The sequence below is a fragment of the Cyrtonyx montezumae genome, unplaced genomic scaffold (assembly GCF_038088225.1).
Source record: "Cyrtonyx montezumae isolate F1298 unplaced genomic scaffold, pur_monq_1.0 scaffold_0, whole genome shotgun sequence".
Taxonomy (NCBI): Eukaryota; Metazoa; Chordata; class Aves; order Galliformes; family Odontophoridae; genus Cyrtonyx; species Cyrtonyx montezumae.
Window position 1 is genome coordinate 48,482,385 of NW_027071824.1, and position 16,537 is coordinate 48,498,921.

A 16,537-nucleotide genomic window follows, 5' to 3' on the forward strand; every position below is an offset into this window, starting at 1 on the left:
GTTAAAAATTAGGCTACAGTCAATGCTACTGCATAGCTACGGCTTGGCTTAGGAAGTCCAGCAAGCTCCCTGAGGCACAATTGGATTATTCTGAACATGTAGAGCACTTAATGGGCACAGTATACTGCACAAAGACATTTCAGCCTGTACAACACCATCTTCTATTAATGTCTGCATACCAATGAACCAGGTGGAGATGAACTGACTTCCAGGGCTCCTAGGGGCTTCTGGGAATTCACAAAAAGGGAAGTCTCATCTGTGGCAGAAATTGGGACTGACCAAGCCTTTGTTCATCTGAAACTCACGCTGGAATCCCCTTCTTGCTTACTACAAGCAGCCCTTTCCACGTGTGAAAATGCACACCTGAGCAGGAGCTGGGACATTTAGAATACATTTCCTCTTTTCAGGTGTTTTTGAGCAAGTAACTCAGAGGATGCAATAACTTCAGATGACGTGTTTCATTACTTGAAGGGAAACATGATGTAAAAATAAAATAGACAAAAAATTCAGTGAAAAGAAACAGCTCAACCACTCAGGCTCTGCCCATGCCCTGGCCAGTCTGACACCCTGGCTGTGGCACCGTGCAAGGACAGTGGGAACTTCGTTCCTCCTCCGGGGATGAGCACAAACATTCTTTGACAGTCAGAAGACATAAGAAGAGATAAATGGTGGGCAATAAGCGCAGGCAACAGCCTCCAGCAGGCGTTGAGGCTTCTGCCCTTATTTGCAGCTGCAGAGACCTCATCTGGGTGAGTGGAGCAACAGAGCCCTTGGCAGCACCAGCACGGGACAAGCACGGGGCTTCCTGACATAGAAGAGCACACGTGGCCTCTCATTCATTGCAACAGCACTTGGGTGTGACTCCACTGGGAGGCACGTAGGGGATGAATGAGCATCCTTCATCACATTAATTACTGTAACCTATCCAATCGTGTCACCTTTTATGGTGTCATTATGTGATCCAGCTCAAGACTGATAGCTTGTCCCACTGCCACACATTCTGCATTTTCTCCCAGCTGCTGGGTAGCCTTGTGTCATCATTTTTCATACTTCCACATGGAATGAAATCAAGTTTCTAATCATCTTGGTTTTGAAGATAATCAACCAAACGTGCCATGCTGTCGTTTTTAATTCTGTCAAGAAATACGGGGCAGAATGTTCCTTTTCGCTTAAGCATATTGTTTTAGGGTTGCCTTGAAAAATATTTTGATCTAAAGATTCATGACATTCTTTGTCAAAACAGAGCCTACTATTTTATAACTTGCTAGCTGGCAATATCCTTGATCAATTTGTCAGTGACAAAGCTCTTGTTGCTTTTTATAGATGTTTTAAAAACTTTTCCTATTTCTATTAGGTAGTAGATCTCACACATTAAAAAATAAAAAATAAATAAATACAAATTTTCTCTTTTAATCCATAGATAATATGTAATTTTTAACTGTTCCATGATTTTGAGGTGGGGAGTTCACAGCTGGATTAGCACATTGCATTTTTTTTTTTTCATGAAAAACAAACAGTCTTAATCTGCTGCTCATCTTTATGAAGCTGCAACAAAGTGAGGACTAAGGTATTGCTTTTGCAAAACATGAAGCAATCCAATGGTCGCTTACTGGAATAACCAATTGTGTCTGAGTCACATGCTTTTTTATTAATAAAGACAGTAATTAGTCTAGTTACATTGTTCCAAACAAAAGCGTGGAGTATTGGAAAGTAAGTGCAAGGAAGCAGGATTGATTCCTGATGCTGTGTGCACAGCACTTACTCTCACACATTCCAGAGAGGGCAGTTTATATTCTGTTTTATTGACCACCATACCTTCAGCTATACAAGTCAGAGTTTAGAGACCTGAAGGCAAACACAAGTGTGACCTAAATGATTAACTAATTTGGCCAAAATTAGTTGTTTTACACCAGATCTAACCCTGCTTCCTTATTTCAAATTTTCATGATACATTGGGATTTTTTTCTTTTTTTTTTCTTTTCTTCCAAGGTGTGCTATAAACTTGAGCAGAAAGTCTCAGAGGTTGAAAAGTTAAGTCCAGAGACCCCCTTCTTTTCATGCATTTTATTTCTCTGAGGAGACAGGGATTAATTCACTAATTAGCAGTGGGTGGGACTGTGTTCCCTCCTCATGCTGACTTCAGATCCTATGGAAGTCAGCATTCTTCAGGAGCTTCACAGAAGTAAGCCAGTTCTGCATAGTGGAGGCATGGGTCATAAATCTGCAATAATCATTATGTGAGGAGAAAAAGCTTCTTGTGCAACTTTTCCACATAGCATTGGGATGTTACACCAATGAATAACAAGGTCAAATTCTTGTAATTCTCAACTGCCAGAGCAGTGAATTACAACTGTATATATAGTTTATGGGTTCACTGTCAATTGCCTTTAAGGCCAGGCTATTTATTAGATGTTAAAAAAAAGAAAATCAAATGTCATTTGTCATTGTAAAGGTTTTGTGTCATTTTCAAAAATAATTTTAAAAAGTAGGGATTTGGGACATTTTAATTACAGTATTAAATGTATTACTGTGACTCTGGAAAAAAAAAAAAAAGTGAAAGAGAGAGCCTCTGCTGGTTTCCTCAATGGAGATATCTACACAATGGAAAACTAGCAGGGTTGTCAAAACTCAGATCAATTTTAAACCTTAATTCCTCATAGAATAATAAATTATAAATAATTTGAGAATTTTTATGATGTGAAGTTAGCTTTATGTGGACATTATCTTTTCTCAAGTAGGTCTTCTCAAAGTAAGAACTTTGAGCATTCTTTTGTCTCCTTTTCATTAAGGATACTGTACTCTTAGTTATTCAAGACATGAGTACTGATGGTTGTTTTGGCCCCGGGGTTCTCTACTGGTCTTGAAGGATGTGATAGATTTCAGAATGTGATATCTGAAGATGTGACCCAGTTAGACTGGCTTCCTATGCTTGAATTCGACCTGCAGTTTGCTCTATATCCACTGTAGCAGTTGTCCACCAAGATTTTAGTTGCATGGTGATGGGTAAAGTCCCACTGCCTCGTATGGATTCAACCTGGGAATTTCCCTCCCATAGGCTGCCCACCTGCACTAATGGCAGAGTTAGGGCAAGGTCCAGGTTTTTACTCAGTCAGACAGAATCCAAGGTTTTACTTAGAAAAGAGAGAGATCGGATGGATACTGATTCATTCTCATGGTGCAAGCTTGTCCCTCTCCCACAGTCCCACTGATATGCCATCATTGTTAGGTATTAAGTCTGAGACAAAGCCAGTAAAATGAATGGTCAAATATCCTTTTTACCTCTCAGTATGCAGGAATAGGGAGCCAGGCTGCTCCTCAGCTTCTCCTTAGCTATAAACCACTATTGGTAGGTCATCCCACACTGGTTTCCTCTGGATGCAGAGGCTGGCTTTGGTGACCATGAACTTTCACTTACTTCCTTGCTTCCTAAAAATTCCTTAATGTTCCTTGTCTTGGAGATTTCTTTATTTTGATTTGTGGAACTACAGTAATGCAATAAAATGGCAAACACTGAAGCAAAAGAAAGAAAAACATCATGTCAGAGATACCACAATCAGAAAATAGTGATAGTATTTGCAGACAATTGCTTTACCAGGTGAAGGTTTACTTGTTACTACACAAGAAAAAAATGTAAAGCTATTTTATTCTACTGGTTTTATAGAAATACACACATAGATTATTTCTCATCTGCATTATCTTTATCTGAAAATCATGTGCAAAAAAAAAAAAAAAAAAAAAAGCAGTATGTGCTCAATACTCTTTCTGGACCTGGAAACTCACCAGAGGAAGCATCACTCCATCAGAATCATTCCTTGGCAGAGTCTCTACCTTCACCTTAGTTTTTGATCCTAATCCAAAGCATCCTGAAGACACCAGGAAGTCTATGCTGACATCAGCAACACGAGCTCTTTGAGTCCCTCACTTTTTTGGGTTCTGATGTCTCTTGGTATAGTGGCTCATATATTACTGTGCCCATATTGCTCTGCTCTGCTCAGATTTTGATTTGCAGGACAGCAGAGGAGAACACATACCTGCACCTCACTTATTTGACATTCACTTAAATTGCTGTTAGGGTAGGTGTGCAGCAGCAGGACTGTGAGCACCAGTGGCTCTGGAGGCCTAAGATGTATTCTTCAGCAGACTCTACTGTAGATTTCCACAGGATGCAATATTTTTTTGAACAGAATAGTCCTTCTCTGATTTGCAATTTAGCCCATATCCTACACATTGCTAGAAAAGACAAAAAATGAGGTAGAATCTTCTTAGAAGTAGTTATTGCAGTATCACTTGGTGTAAAGTAAGAAATGATGTTATGTCTGACATGATCTGGAGATATTCTCTGGGTCGTGTACTACTTTCTTCTTTGACTCTTTTCAGCATTAAGAGAGGAATGTGTGAGCACATGTGTTTGTGCATGTATTACTGGAAAAATAAAATACTCTTCACAGTTTATCTCTCTAGTCTTAGGAGCATTAACTTATGAACAGGTGTGGCATCCCTTGTTTAATGCTTCCTCTCTCTTATCCTGCTTTACTTTGACACAATATTTTTCATTACAGCTTATGCATGTCATTGTTTTGCAAATCATTTGGGAGTCCAGATGTGCTTACATTTAAATGCCAGTCCTTACAATTTGTATTAGCGTAGTGCAAAGAGGGAGTCAAAGCTCTATTGTGCAAGTTCACATTCGAACACATCATAAGCAGCAGACCCTGCTCCCCAGGCTTCTCTCTATTAATGAACAATGATGTAGTTTTAGATTTAAATTTAGTTAACAATAGCAACTGTTATAATGAAGGTTCAAGCCAGCAGGGTCAAAGTGTCCCTTTCTTGGCCTTACTTCCCTTCTTCCTGGTACTCACTCATTTGTGTTGAGTCAATTCAACTTGCTGAATTGCAGAATTTTTTCTTGACAACAAGGTGAATGGCTTTTTGCTGTACCAGGAGGATGAATTATCTCAGTATAGGATCAAAAAAAAACAAAAACAAAAACAAAAAAACAGAGGTGGTGTAAGGTGTAAGCTAGGGCCGGGCAAGTGAAATTTGGGAACGTGGTTGAGTAGAAGTGGGGTGAGGAAACTTGAGAAGCAGGGCTACTCTCTTTCACAGAGCTATAAATTACCTCAACCTCAGCAAGTATCCTCATCTTTAGTTTTCATCTTTGTGTGCCTGGCCCTGGCCTTGATGTGGGGTGACAGCAACTTGCCTGGAACCCAGGACATACCCCGATCTGTCCCTGCCCATCCCCTGGGGCTCCCCTCCATGTGCTCAAGATTCAGACCTTGTATCAGCCCTTGTATCATCAGGTCATCAGCCTCTGTCCCAGTGAGGCCACAGCAGGACTCCATGGCCTTGGTGTCTCCCTGTCCCTAGATAGTCTAGGGCTGTCAGACCCTGCAGTGGGGGAGTCCCAGAGCATGGTGCCCCAGCTCTGAGTGCAGCTCTGGGTCTCTCCAGGGACCTGATGTGCAGAGAGAAAATCAGAAAGGAAAAAGCCTAGCTTGAACTCAGCCTGGCTGCTGGGGTAAAAGGGAACAAGAAACTCTTCTGCAAATATATCAACAATAAGAGGAAGACTAAGGAGTATCTCCATTCTTTACTGGATTAAGCTGGGAAAGTGACCACTGAGGATAAGGAAAAGACTGAGGTTCTCAATGACTTCTTTATGTCTGTCTTTAAAAGTCAGACCAGTTATCCTCAGGGTACTCCACTCTCTGACCTAGAAGTCTTGGTTGAGGAGCAGAATAAACCCCCCACAATTAAGGAGGGAACAGTCAGAGACCTACTAACTGGACTGCTGCAAGTCCATGGGACTGGATGAGACTCACCCAAGAGAGCTGAGGGAACTGGCAGAGGTGATAGCTGAGCTGCATTCCATCATCTTTCAGCACTCTTGGTTGAATGGTGAGGTCCCAGAAGACTGGAGGCTTGCCAGTGTGATTCATAGGTTCATAGGTTCATTAGGTTGGAAAGGACCTACAAGATCATCAGTCCAACCATCCTCCTATCACCATCCCTACCCACTGAACTACTAAATCAAATCCCTACAATAATGGTTGCAAGGAGGATCTAGGGAACTACAGGCCTATTAGCCTTACCTCGATGCCAGGGAAGGTTATGGAGCAGATTGTCTTGAGGAAGATCATGTGGCATGTGTGGGACAACCAGGGGATAAGGCCCAGCCAGCATGGGTTCATGAAGGGCAGGTCCTGCTTGACCAACATGATCTCCTTCTATGATCTAGTAACCCACCTGATGCATGAGGAAAAGGCTGTTGATGTAGCCTGCCTGGACTTCAGCAAAGCCTTTGACACTGTCTCCCACAGCATTCTCCTCAGAAACTAGCAGCCCATGGCTTGGACAGGTACACTTGGCTGGGTAAGGAATTAGCTGGAGGGCTGGGGCCAGAGAGTGGTGGTGAATGGAGTTAAATCCAGATGGTGTCTGGTCGTGAGTAGTGATCTCCAGGGGATGGTACTGGGCCCTGTCCTCTTCAAAACCTTTATTGATGACCTGGAGGAGGGCATTGAGTGCACCTTCAGTAAGTTTGCAGATGACACCAAGTTGGCTGGAAGTGTCAATCTACCTAGGGATAGCAAGGCCCTACAGAGGGGTCTGGACAGGCTGAATAGCTGGGCTGAAGCCAATGGGACGAGTTTAAACAACACCAAGTGCCAGGTCCTTCAGTTTGGCCACAACAACCTCAGGCAATGCTACAGGCCTGGGGCAGAGAGACTGGAAGGCTATGTAGAGGAAATGGACCTGGGGGTATTGTTTGATACTCGGCTGAACATGAGCCAGCAGTGTGCCCAGGTAGCCAATAAGGACAATGGCATTCTGGCTTGTGTCAGAAATAGTGTTGCTAGCAGGAGCACAGAAGTGATTTACCCCTGTACTCAGCACTGGTGAAGCCACAACTTGAGTATTGTATACAGTGCAAGAAAGATATCAAGGCCCTGGAGTATGTCCAGAGAAGGACAACAAAGCTGATGAAGGATTTGGAGCACAGGTTGTATGAGGAGCAGCTGAGGGAGCTGGGATTGTTGAGTCTGGAGAAGAAGCTCAGAAGAGACCTTATTGCTCTCTGTAACTACCTGAAGGGAGGTTGTAGTGAGCTGGGGGTTGGCCTCTTCTCTCTTGTAACTAGTGATAGGACTAGAGGGAATGGCTTCAAGTTGTGCCAGAGGAGATTTAGATTGGATGTTAGGAAATACTTTTTTTCTGAAACAGTGGTCAGGTGCTGGAATGGGCTGCCCAGGGGGCTGGTGAAGTCACTGACCCTGGAGGTGTTCAAGGAACATTTAGATGTTATGCTGATGGACATGGTTTAGAGAGAACTATTGGTGATAGGTGAACGGTTGGACTGGATGATCCTGCATGTTTCTTCCAACATTAGTGATTCTGTGTTTATATGATTCTGTGATGAAGCCAAGCCCCAGCAGCTGCTTAAGGGTGAGCAGAATCTCTGTGGGCTTCTGCCTCAGTCCCCACTGCCTGGACAGGGACATTGTGCACCAGTGGGTGCTGGCACTGATACTGTGGAGCTATCTCTCAGCATTGACTCAAGTCTGCAGCTGCCAGAGTTGCACTCATTCCTTTCTCTCTGCAGGTGGACCGGGGCGCCAATCACCGGGATTGCAATAGTTTTCTCATGAGGAGATGGAGCCTCTTCAGCATGGCAGCTGCTATTCCTCCAGATGGGCTTTAGAGGATTAAGAGTTGACTTGGCTGTCTGTGGTGTTAGCACATGTTAGCAAGTCAAGGCAAAATTGTAGCTTTCCCAAAGCATTTCTTTCTTGACCTGCTGATGTCTTTCAAACTTATGTCCTGCATTACCATCCCCAGCGGTTCCTCAAGTTAGTAGGTCCAGGAAGTTTTCCCAATTGCATTTCACCCACAGTACATTTAGTTTGAAACCCTATATGGACAGGTTAGTAGTAGTGCATCCAGACCCTTCCACAGGCAAGTGAGAGTGATGGCTGCACCCAGCCCCGCTCATTTCCCCTAAGTGGGTTCTTCTGTTTCTCAGACTGTCACAGCCTCCACGCTTATTTCTAGATTCCTGGAAGAGAAGTTTCTTTTCATGAAACTACTGGGAGCTGAAATGTTCAGGTATTCTGTAACACCATAGAAGCCAGTCAGTACTTGAGGTAAAGCCTTCTGTGGAAGATGTTTGTGAAGATTGTTCCAAGAATCTGTACAAAGGTCATGTAATCCATACTACTGCTGCTGTTCCTTCTGCCTTTTTCTTCTAATCTTGGCTTTATACCTTCTCATGTACTGATCTCGCTCAGAGTAGTAAGTCGCTCCCTCTGTAGTACACAATCTTCTTTTCCTTCTGTTCTTCTCTAAAAAACTTTGTAAATCTTTTCCACGCAGACACCCGCAAACATGCTGCGTATAGACATCTTACACTTGCCCTGCTGCCCCATGTGCTGCTTGTGTGTGTTGAAATTTAATTGTCTCCACATTTCAAAATAATAACAAATGATCAGAAGGTACCTAAGAGATAATACAGCTGAACAAATCACAGAAGAGTTCTACAAATACTTTGCCAGCCTATTCTACTCAAAGCAATACTGAATGAATACTGAATGCACTTTTTATCTACTTAACAGCAAGGTTTTAATTGTCACTTTGTGTTAGCTCTATTTCTCTCTAATGTTTTTGGAGTTATTACACAAACTCATCTTAGTAAGCTTTGATACATATATATGTTTGAGCAAGAATTTTTTTTAAGGCTGATTTTGTTTGTGATTAACTGTAATGATTTTGTCATAGATCCATGTTATTCTTCAGCATTCCTTATATTTTCTGCCCTGGCCTAGCTTTCAGATCTCTTGCAATAGTTAATCCCCATGGCTCAAACTTGCCTAGACTGAAATACATTATTGTGCTTCGTTTAATGAGACGTTTCTCCAGTCATCATTACTGCAGATCAATAGAAACAAATCCCTGTCTCCTGACTGGTTTAGGTAAGTATCTCACGCGTGACTGTCTTTCCAATTTGATCCAGTTTAACAGTCTGCCTTTCTTTTTTTTCCTTACCCCCCCTTCCCTAATCTGCAGAGACAGATATAAATCTTGAGCCAGACTCCAAGGGGCTTCTCCTGCATGATTTTCCTTCTGTTTGTGCAAAGGACTGTCTGTGACTGCCAGACAAACAGCTGCCTGAGCAGTTGCACTAACAACCAGAAGAGCAGGAGGGCAGGGGAAGTGGAGGGAGTTCTTTGCCCTTAAGATCCTTGTTCACTTACTTTGCAGAGAAATTCAAATGCTAACGAGGTCCCATTGCTGGGGGGAAACTGAGAATAATCTGCAATATTTTGAAGAGAGTGAAAATCAGTCACCATTAGTGAGGGCTTTTATCTTTTCAAGGCTATTCCCAACAGACAAAGGGGTTAGACACTGATAAGTAAAACCGAGATTTTCTTTTTATTTCTCTGCCCTGTAAGCCAATGGGCTGTGGGAATGATAGTCTTTCCTCTCTCAACTCTCCCATCCCACCTCCTCACCAAGACCCGACCTATGAACGTGATCCCAGTGTATGGGAATTTTTATTGTTATGTACTTGGGCACCAGCAGTCCAGATTTGTAACAGATGTTTGGGGGTTTTGAAGTGCCTCCCCAGCCAAACCTTTTTCTGTTTTCGTGTTCCTTGCAATTGCTGCTGTGCACTGTAGTTCACTGTAGTGAAACCAAGTGTAGGCACATTTAAACGGTGGTCTTGGCTATCTGTTTCCTTTGGAGAGATTTTAGGTGCCTGCCTCGTATGTGGGTGCAGATTACAATTAGATCTCTGCAGTAGGTATTACCTTGAGCTGGCTACCCTGCCTTTTTAATGGAGGTCACTGCCACCAGGACAGGGGTGATGGAATGACTCCTGTGTTTAATACTCTGGAGTATTACAACAATCTGAATATGGCATCAGCTTTTGTTAATGTACTGGGCTTTGATATTAAGTGAGATACTTCCCAACTGACTGCCCTGACTGTGAGGGTAACACCTTGTTACATGGGAGTTAGAATAGGGGAGGCTGCCAACACAACTGAAGCAAACCATTTCAGTCTTCTGTAAGTCTTCTTGTAAGTATATGGGATCCCAAAAACTCTTAGCTTGCTACCCTGAATATATTATGTGTTGAGAACTGGATGACTGGCAGAGCTCAGAGGGTTGTGATCAGTGGCTAGGAATACAGTTGGAGGCCTGTACTTAGTGATGTTCCTCAGGGGTTGGTGCTGGGTCCAGTCCAGTTCAACATCTTTATCAATGATCTTGATGAGGGGATGAGTCTACCCTTGGCAAGTTCGCTGATGATACAAAGCTGGGAGGAATGGCTGACATGCTGGAAGACTGTGCTGCCATTCAGTGAGACCTGGACAGGCTGGAGAGTTGGGCAGAAAGGAACCAGATGTGGATTAATAAGAGCAAGTGTAGTCTTGCACCCAGGGAGGAATGACCAATGCACCAGTGCAGGTTGGGAGATGACCTGCTGGAGAGGAGCTTGGAGGAGAGGGACATGGGTGTCCTGGTGGATGACAGGTTGGCCATGGCACAGGTGTGCCCTCATGGCCAAGAAGGCCAATGGCATTCTGGGGTACATTAAAAAGAGTGTGGCCAGCAGGTCAAGGGAGGTGATCCTCCCCCTCTACTCTGCCCTGGTGAGGCCTCATCTGGAATACTGCTTCCCATTCTGGGTCCCCTGGTACAGAAAAGACAGGGATTTCCTGGAAAGAATCCAGTGGAGGGCTACAAAGATGATAAAGAGCATGGAACACCTCTCTTATGCGGAAAGGCTGAGAGACCTGGGTCTGTTCAGCCTTGAATAAAGTAGACTGAGAGGGGATCTGATCCACATCTATAAATATCTAAAGTGTGAGGGGCAAAGGGACGAGGCTGGACTCTTCTCAACAGTGTGTGGTGATAGGACAAGGGGAAATGGCCACTAGCTAAAGCATAGAACTTTCTGCACAAATGTGCATGGGAACTTCTTCCCAGTGCAGTGACGGAGCACTGTTACAGCTGCACAGAATGGTGGTGGAGTCTCCTCTGAAGATGTGCAAGACCCGCTTGGATACCTACCTGTGCAACCTGGTGTAGGGAGCTGCTTTGGCAGGGGAATTGGACTCGATCTCTAAAGGTCCCTTCCAACCCTTACAATTCTGTGACTATACCATCTATGTATACAAAAGAACAAAATGTTCATGCTCACATGCAGGAGGGATTTGTCTTATCATGGCCATTCCAAGTATAAAGATGTTTTTTCTCTTTCTGTTTGGCAATAATAATATGTATTATTCTCAAGTCCTTAATTATTATGTCAAGGCTGATCACTCATCTGCATGTATTTCTATAATTCTCTAAGGAGTTTAAAAGTTGAATCCTCAGTTTGAGAGGTACTCTGATATATTTACTTCTGTACAAATGTGGAATCATAATGAGAGTTTTATTTGCCACACTTATTTCACTGCTTATTCATACTGCTCTCTTTTGTAGATGTAGAACTTTTCCCTTTTCTGGTATTTGAGGTAAAGGAAACGGTGTACTGTAAGTGGATCTAGAATGAAAATTGATGAATTTAACGTATTCTCACAGATTTTGGATCTCTCATTCTGTGCCAGGATGCAGATTTATGGAAGAGTTACACTTAAAAAAATAACACTTAATATTCCATCATTTAAAGATTTTGTAAACCTTCATTTTAAGTCTTGGCTTCTAAAGCCCATAAATGCTCTCTCACTGGAGACAGTGTCTTGATATTTAAGTGAAAAATACGGAGGCTCAGACGGCTACTAGTATTCGATCAGTGTGTTAGACTGAAAGTAAACAAGAAAGGAGAAATTTCAGTGCTATTTTTTTTCCACCGTGTGGTCTTTGTTTATGGCATGTTACAGTGACACCTGGTGGAAAAGAATTGTAAGTCTAAGAAAAATCCGGTTCTTAAAATTAGCAGATAATTTGCAAGGTATATAATTTCAATTTTATTAACTATATGGCAGTAATGGTTGGAGCCCGTTTGTTCAGGGTATGCATATACACATAATGATGTGCAAATGCTCACTTACAAGAACTATAAGCATTAGTAAGCACAAATATTTTTAGTTACAAGGAAAGCATCACAGACAATTGATAATAATTAAATTTCCTTGCCCTGAGAGTCAAATGCCAGCATTTTATATGGCTGCCAACTTGTCTTTTTTTTTTTTTTTCAGATGCACCTGTCCTTCATTCCCAATCAGGATCTTAACTTGAACCTTTCTTCTATCTTGCACTGCTCCTCATTATACAGCCCCAAACAAGACCAAAGACAAATCCTCTAGTGCCCCAAACTAGTTCTTCCTATCAGCCGAACCTCCACCACACTCACTGCCCAGCTTTGCCTGCACCCACTCCAGGCCCCTGATATCCTGGACATCAAGAACCTCAAATCTCTGAAGAGCTTGAGGTGTCAAAACTTTGCTGTCTTGTCCTTCCAGCAGGGTAGTAGGAGCTATAGCTTGTCCTGTAGGATGTCTTCAGCTCCCACATTGTGTGATCTGTGCCTTGCCAACTTGCTGTATCTATCAGGTTACAGAATGGAGGCCTAAGATCAGTGGGGCTGTCATGGGGACAGTATGATCCTCCAGCCCTTGGAAATTCAAAAGCATGTTCACCATCTGTCTTTGTGGGAACCCAGCATAAGGTTAAAGGGTGTGCATTTTTCCAGTCCCAGAAAATGGAGTAAATGGAGTTAGAAAAGTCTGGGAAGCAGTAGCATGGACAATCCTTGTGATCACATATTCCAGGGGTAGTTTAGGACTTAGTAAAGGTTAGGGGCTATTCTACATAGATGTCTTAGCAACTCCTCTTCTGGAATGTGACAGACTTTTAAGACATGAATAAGTTATCCCATGATATCTGATCTGGATGATAGAATACTGGCATGGATATATTTAATTTACTCATACAGACCTACTAGCCTTAAAGACCAAGTCTTGAGAGTCCTAGGATCTCCTGAAGTTCTACCCAAAACATTCTTCTCTGCCTGTGGAAGATATCACAGTCTACAGCTGCCTGTTGCCAACTCCCTCCTCAGACATGCTGTTCTTGTGAGCACTGACAAAGCTTCTTCAACCAGGCTGAGCTGGATTAGCAAAGAGCTACTCTTTAAGCAATCAGACTGACCTGGTTTATTTCAGCTGGAGCTAAGGAGTTTCCTCTTGAGCAGCTTTGCCGGTGGGTTAGAGGGGGGTAGTAGCTGTCTGGAGTGGAGAAGTAGTGGAATGTTGAGGCACTGACTCCCCTCCACTGTCATAGCTGGAACTCTATAGTCTTGCCATCAGCAAGCAGTTTCCTTGGGCAGTGGTGAGAAGGCCCCTCAATGCTTTCTAGGACAAATGGATGAGAAGGAAGGATCCTGTTTCACAAAGCCCTTTCTTCCTCAGGCCATGTGCTTGGCAATATCCCTCGGATCCCTCCAGCCTGGCTTATCCCTTACTCCTGCCTCTGTGCTGTTGGCTCCTTTCACCCAGCACATATGAGCACAGCAGCACATGGGACTGTGCTGTGACTCAGCTCAGAGATAGTGACTTTAGGTTAATGCTAATCGATTTGTTTCTGTTGTTGCTGGGTTAGTGTTAACCAGATTCTCAGCCTAGTCCATTGCATTTGCTTGGCAAATGAGTTGGGTGTGGGAAAGTGGAGGAGCATTTGAGTTTGAGGGGATGGTCACAGTGATGGGATCTGACAGTTTAAACTGGTCTTTAATATGCTGTTACTTTTGTGCTTGTGTATACATGTACACAGAACTACACAGAACACATGTACAAAAATAACATAGCATCTATTTATACATACAAATGCACAAGCTGGATTGATTTCTTATTCCAGTTCACAATTATTTTGTGGATAGCTCTGCTAATACAATAGAGATATGTACAGGCTGGAAGCTGCAAGTATCTCAAGCCTGAATTTCCACTGACTTTTTAATACTGGTTTCCAACTTGGTGTAGAACAATTTACCTGTGTTTAAGTGAGATATATGATTTTTCTATCCCATTCAGTTTTCATCCATAATATAGGCACAAATATGTTGAATAGAATTAATATTTTTATACTGACTGATATAATCTGTAGTGTTCTAACAACTCATAATCATGAACAAATGCACTTAGTCGTAAGCATTTGAAAAGGCATAGCAGTAGCTTGATCACAGTAGAAATTAAGATTAGGGTACTTTTCTCTGTCTTTCCATTTCCGTGTTGTTTGCAGCACCTGACTGAATGCATTGTGCTTAGTTTCCTCTTGACGTTAATGATATTTATGTAAGGAGATACGCTGACTTTCATTGGTCACCCCTTTTGTTTCAGTGGTTTAATAAGAAACTATGAAATTGAAGTTGTGCAATTTCAAGACAACTGCTCTGGGAAGCAGAAAGGTCGTACAAGGAATAGATTGTAAACAAAGAAATAAAAACATTAAATAATCTGAAAAGTAGAAATTTCACAGTCGTGTCTTTTTCACCAAGATTTGAAGGAGTTCGTATGGCAAAGACAAGGAAAGAATCAGACTACCAGATGAAATTGCTCAAGTTATGAGGAACACTTGCCCATGGAATCTGCTGCTGAACAGTCTTGGTACTTTTTATTTCATTTGGATTTCTGCTGCATACTGTTCTTTCTCAAAAAATTGTCAAGACCTATGTACAAGTAACCTGGTAAGTTCTGAAAAACTATACTTAATCTTTTGAAGCACATCTGATTGTTAGCACTGTAAGAATTTTTGGTTACAGATCAAGTTTTTGATTTTTTAATAGTATATTAAAGTAAAAGCAAACTAGGAGAACTAGTATTTTGCGTTTGAGTTTGCAAAACCTGGTATGAAAAAGATACCATTAGCCAGACTGTATAAGTTTTCACGTTATGCTTTTGTTTCAGGAGATCCCAAGATTACTATAAATTCTAAAGACCCTGAAGGGTGGAGGAGAGAAACTTTTTCCATTCAGTTTATTCACTTTACTTATTGTTTTCTGCCTAGTCTGTCATTTTTCTTGTATAATCCTAGAGAAACTGTAAATACCCAGTTGCTTCCACAACTATCCTGAATTTGTTTCAGTTTCTTTTTAAAATTACTTTTTTAATAGGTATTCCTTTATGAAGTTAAGAAAGTGGGTAGATCCTTCTAATATTCTTTTGAGTCAAGAGGAATTTAGTATTTTTCCTTCTACTGATGCACAACAAAGATAAGCTGAAACTCGCAAATCCAAACAATAATTCTACCTCAGGCTCTCAGGAATTACCTACTTGTTTCTATTTGCTTGAAACGTTGATGTGTTTAGAAGACCATGTACCTTTGCTCTGTAAAAAGTACATTTTGTGCCTCTGGGCTAATTGACTGTGTAAACCTACTGCAGGAGGTTACCACCTGCTCCATTTTGTTTCATACAAACTTGAAACGTCTGTTTCCTGATGGCTTCTTTAGAACTATTTCTTAACTCTAGCACTGGTGAAAGAGTTAATTGTTTTCCCTGATGGAAGCCTAGCATGCAATGATAACTTTAATGGGGATCCTTTGATTTAAGCTTAAATTAATTCAGAATAAGAAATGAGTAGCTCTTCCTATCAGCTTTGAAAGACAGGAAAATCACATTCATGTTCAGTGAATGTATTGTGTTAGGGATTCAGATGAGCCTGAGAGCTGTGAATCTTATTTTTCTTCTTAAGTCTACTTGTTGTGTTCACATTTGCTTTGTGACAGCTTTGCGTGGGTCTGGAGTTCTACTTACTGTCACGTTATCTGTGTCCCAGTGTGCTGAAAATCTCTTCCTGAGGGTTGTTTTATGAAGAATGATCTTACTTGCTCACAGGACCAAACTGAAGACTTGGTATTTGGCTTTTCAAAGGCTCTTAGATACCCTCCCAAATCATTTGTACTTCATAAATGGTGGCTGGTTTTATACACTTGGAGTTACGTGGAAAAAACAGGCTTGGAAACACTTCTGACCAAAGAGGAAGGCTGGTCACAATTTGGCTGCATAAAGTCTGTCAGAAGGAGGACAGACAAAAGGCAGTTAGCTTAGAGGAAGGTTTTTCTGCCCTCCAGAGGTCAAAGACACTTAGCTTTGTCATTTAAGCCCTATTTACTTATGAAGCATGTGTTGACTCAATAAACCAGAATGAGGGGATGAAGGCCAAATTCCTACCTTAGAGAATTAAATTAACACTACCTGATTCTGCCAAATCTTTCTTGTGGTGCTCTTAAATTGGTCTAAAATGGGAAGCTACCTGTGTGTCAGCAATGAATTTATTCATATGACTAAATATGAGTTCTAGAAATTCTTTTCCACAAGAAACCTAAGTTTTAATTTAATGAAATAATTTGGGGGGAACATTTTGACTCTGTAAAAATGTATGTATTTTTTCCTCTTGTAGGAAGGAGAACTTGGAATTACTAACCTTTGCAGTGTTAGTGACATCAATGTGGCAGTGAGTAATGGTTTGCTTTGTTAATTACTGACAGTTTGCATTACTGCTTTTTGAATAACACGAGTACAATGACC

General features: G+C 41.8%; 1 protein-coding gene across 1 annotated transcript in view; it reads left to right on the forward strand.

Moving 5' to 3' along the window:
* Positions 1-14,417: 14,417 nt before the first annotated feature.
* The window catches only part of ROS1 (ROS proto-oncogene 1, receptor tyrosine kinase), a 70,760-nt gene continuing 68,640 nt past the window's right edge, over positions 14,418-16,537 (forward strand). Inside the window, exons 1-2 of the mRNA XM_065734844.1 lie at positions 14,418-14,695; positions 16,410-16,463. Of these exons, the coding sequence (XP_065590916.1) occupies positions 14,573-14,695; positions 16,410-16,463 (177 nt within the window). The 5' untranslated portion in view covers positions 14,418-14,572. The remainder of the gene's footprint in view (positions 14,696-16,409; positions 16,464-16,537) is intronic.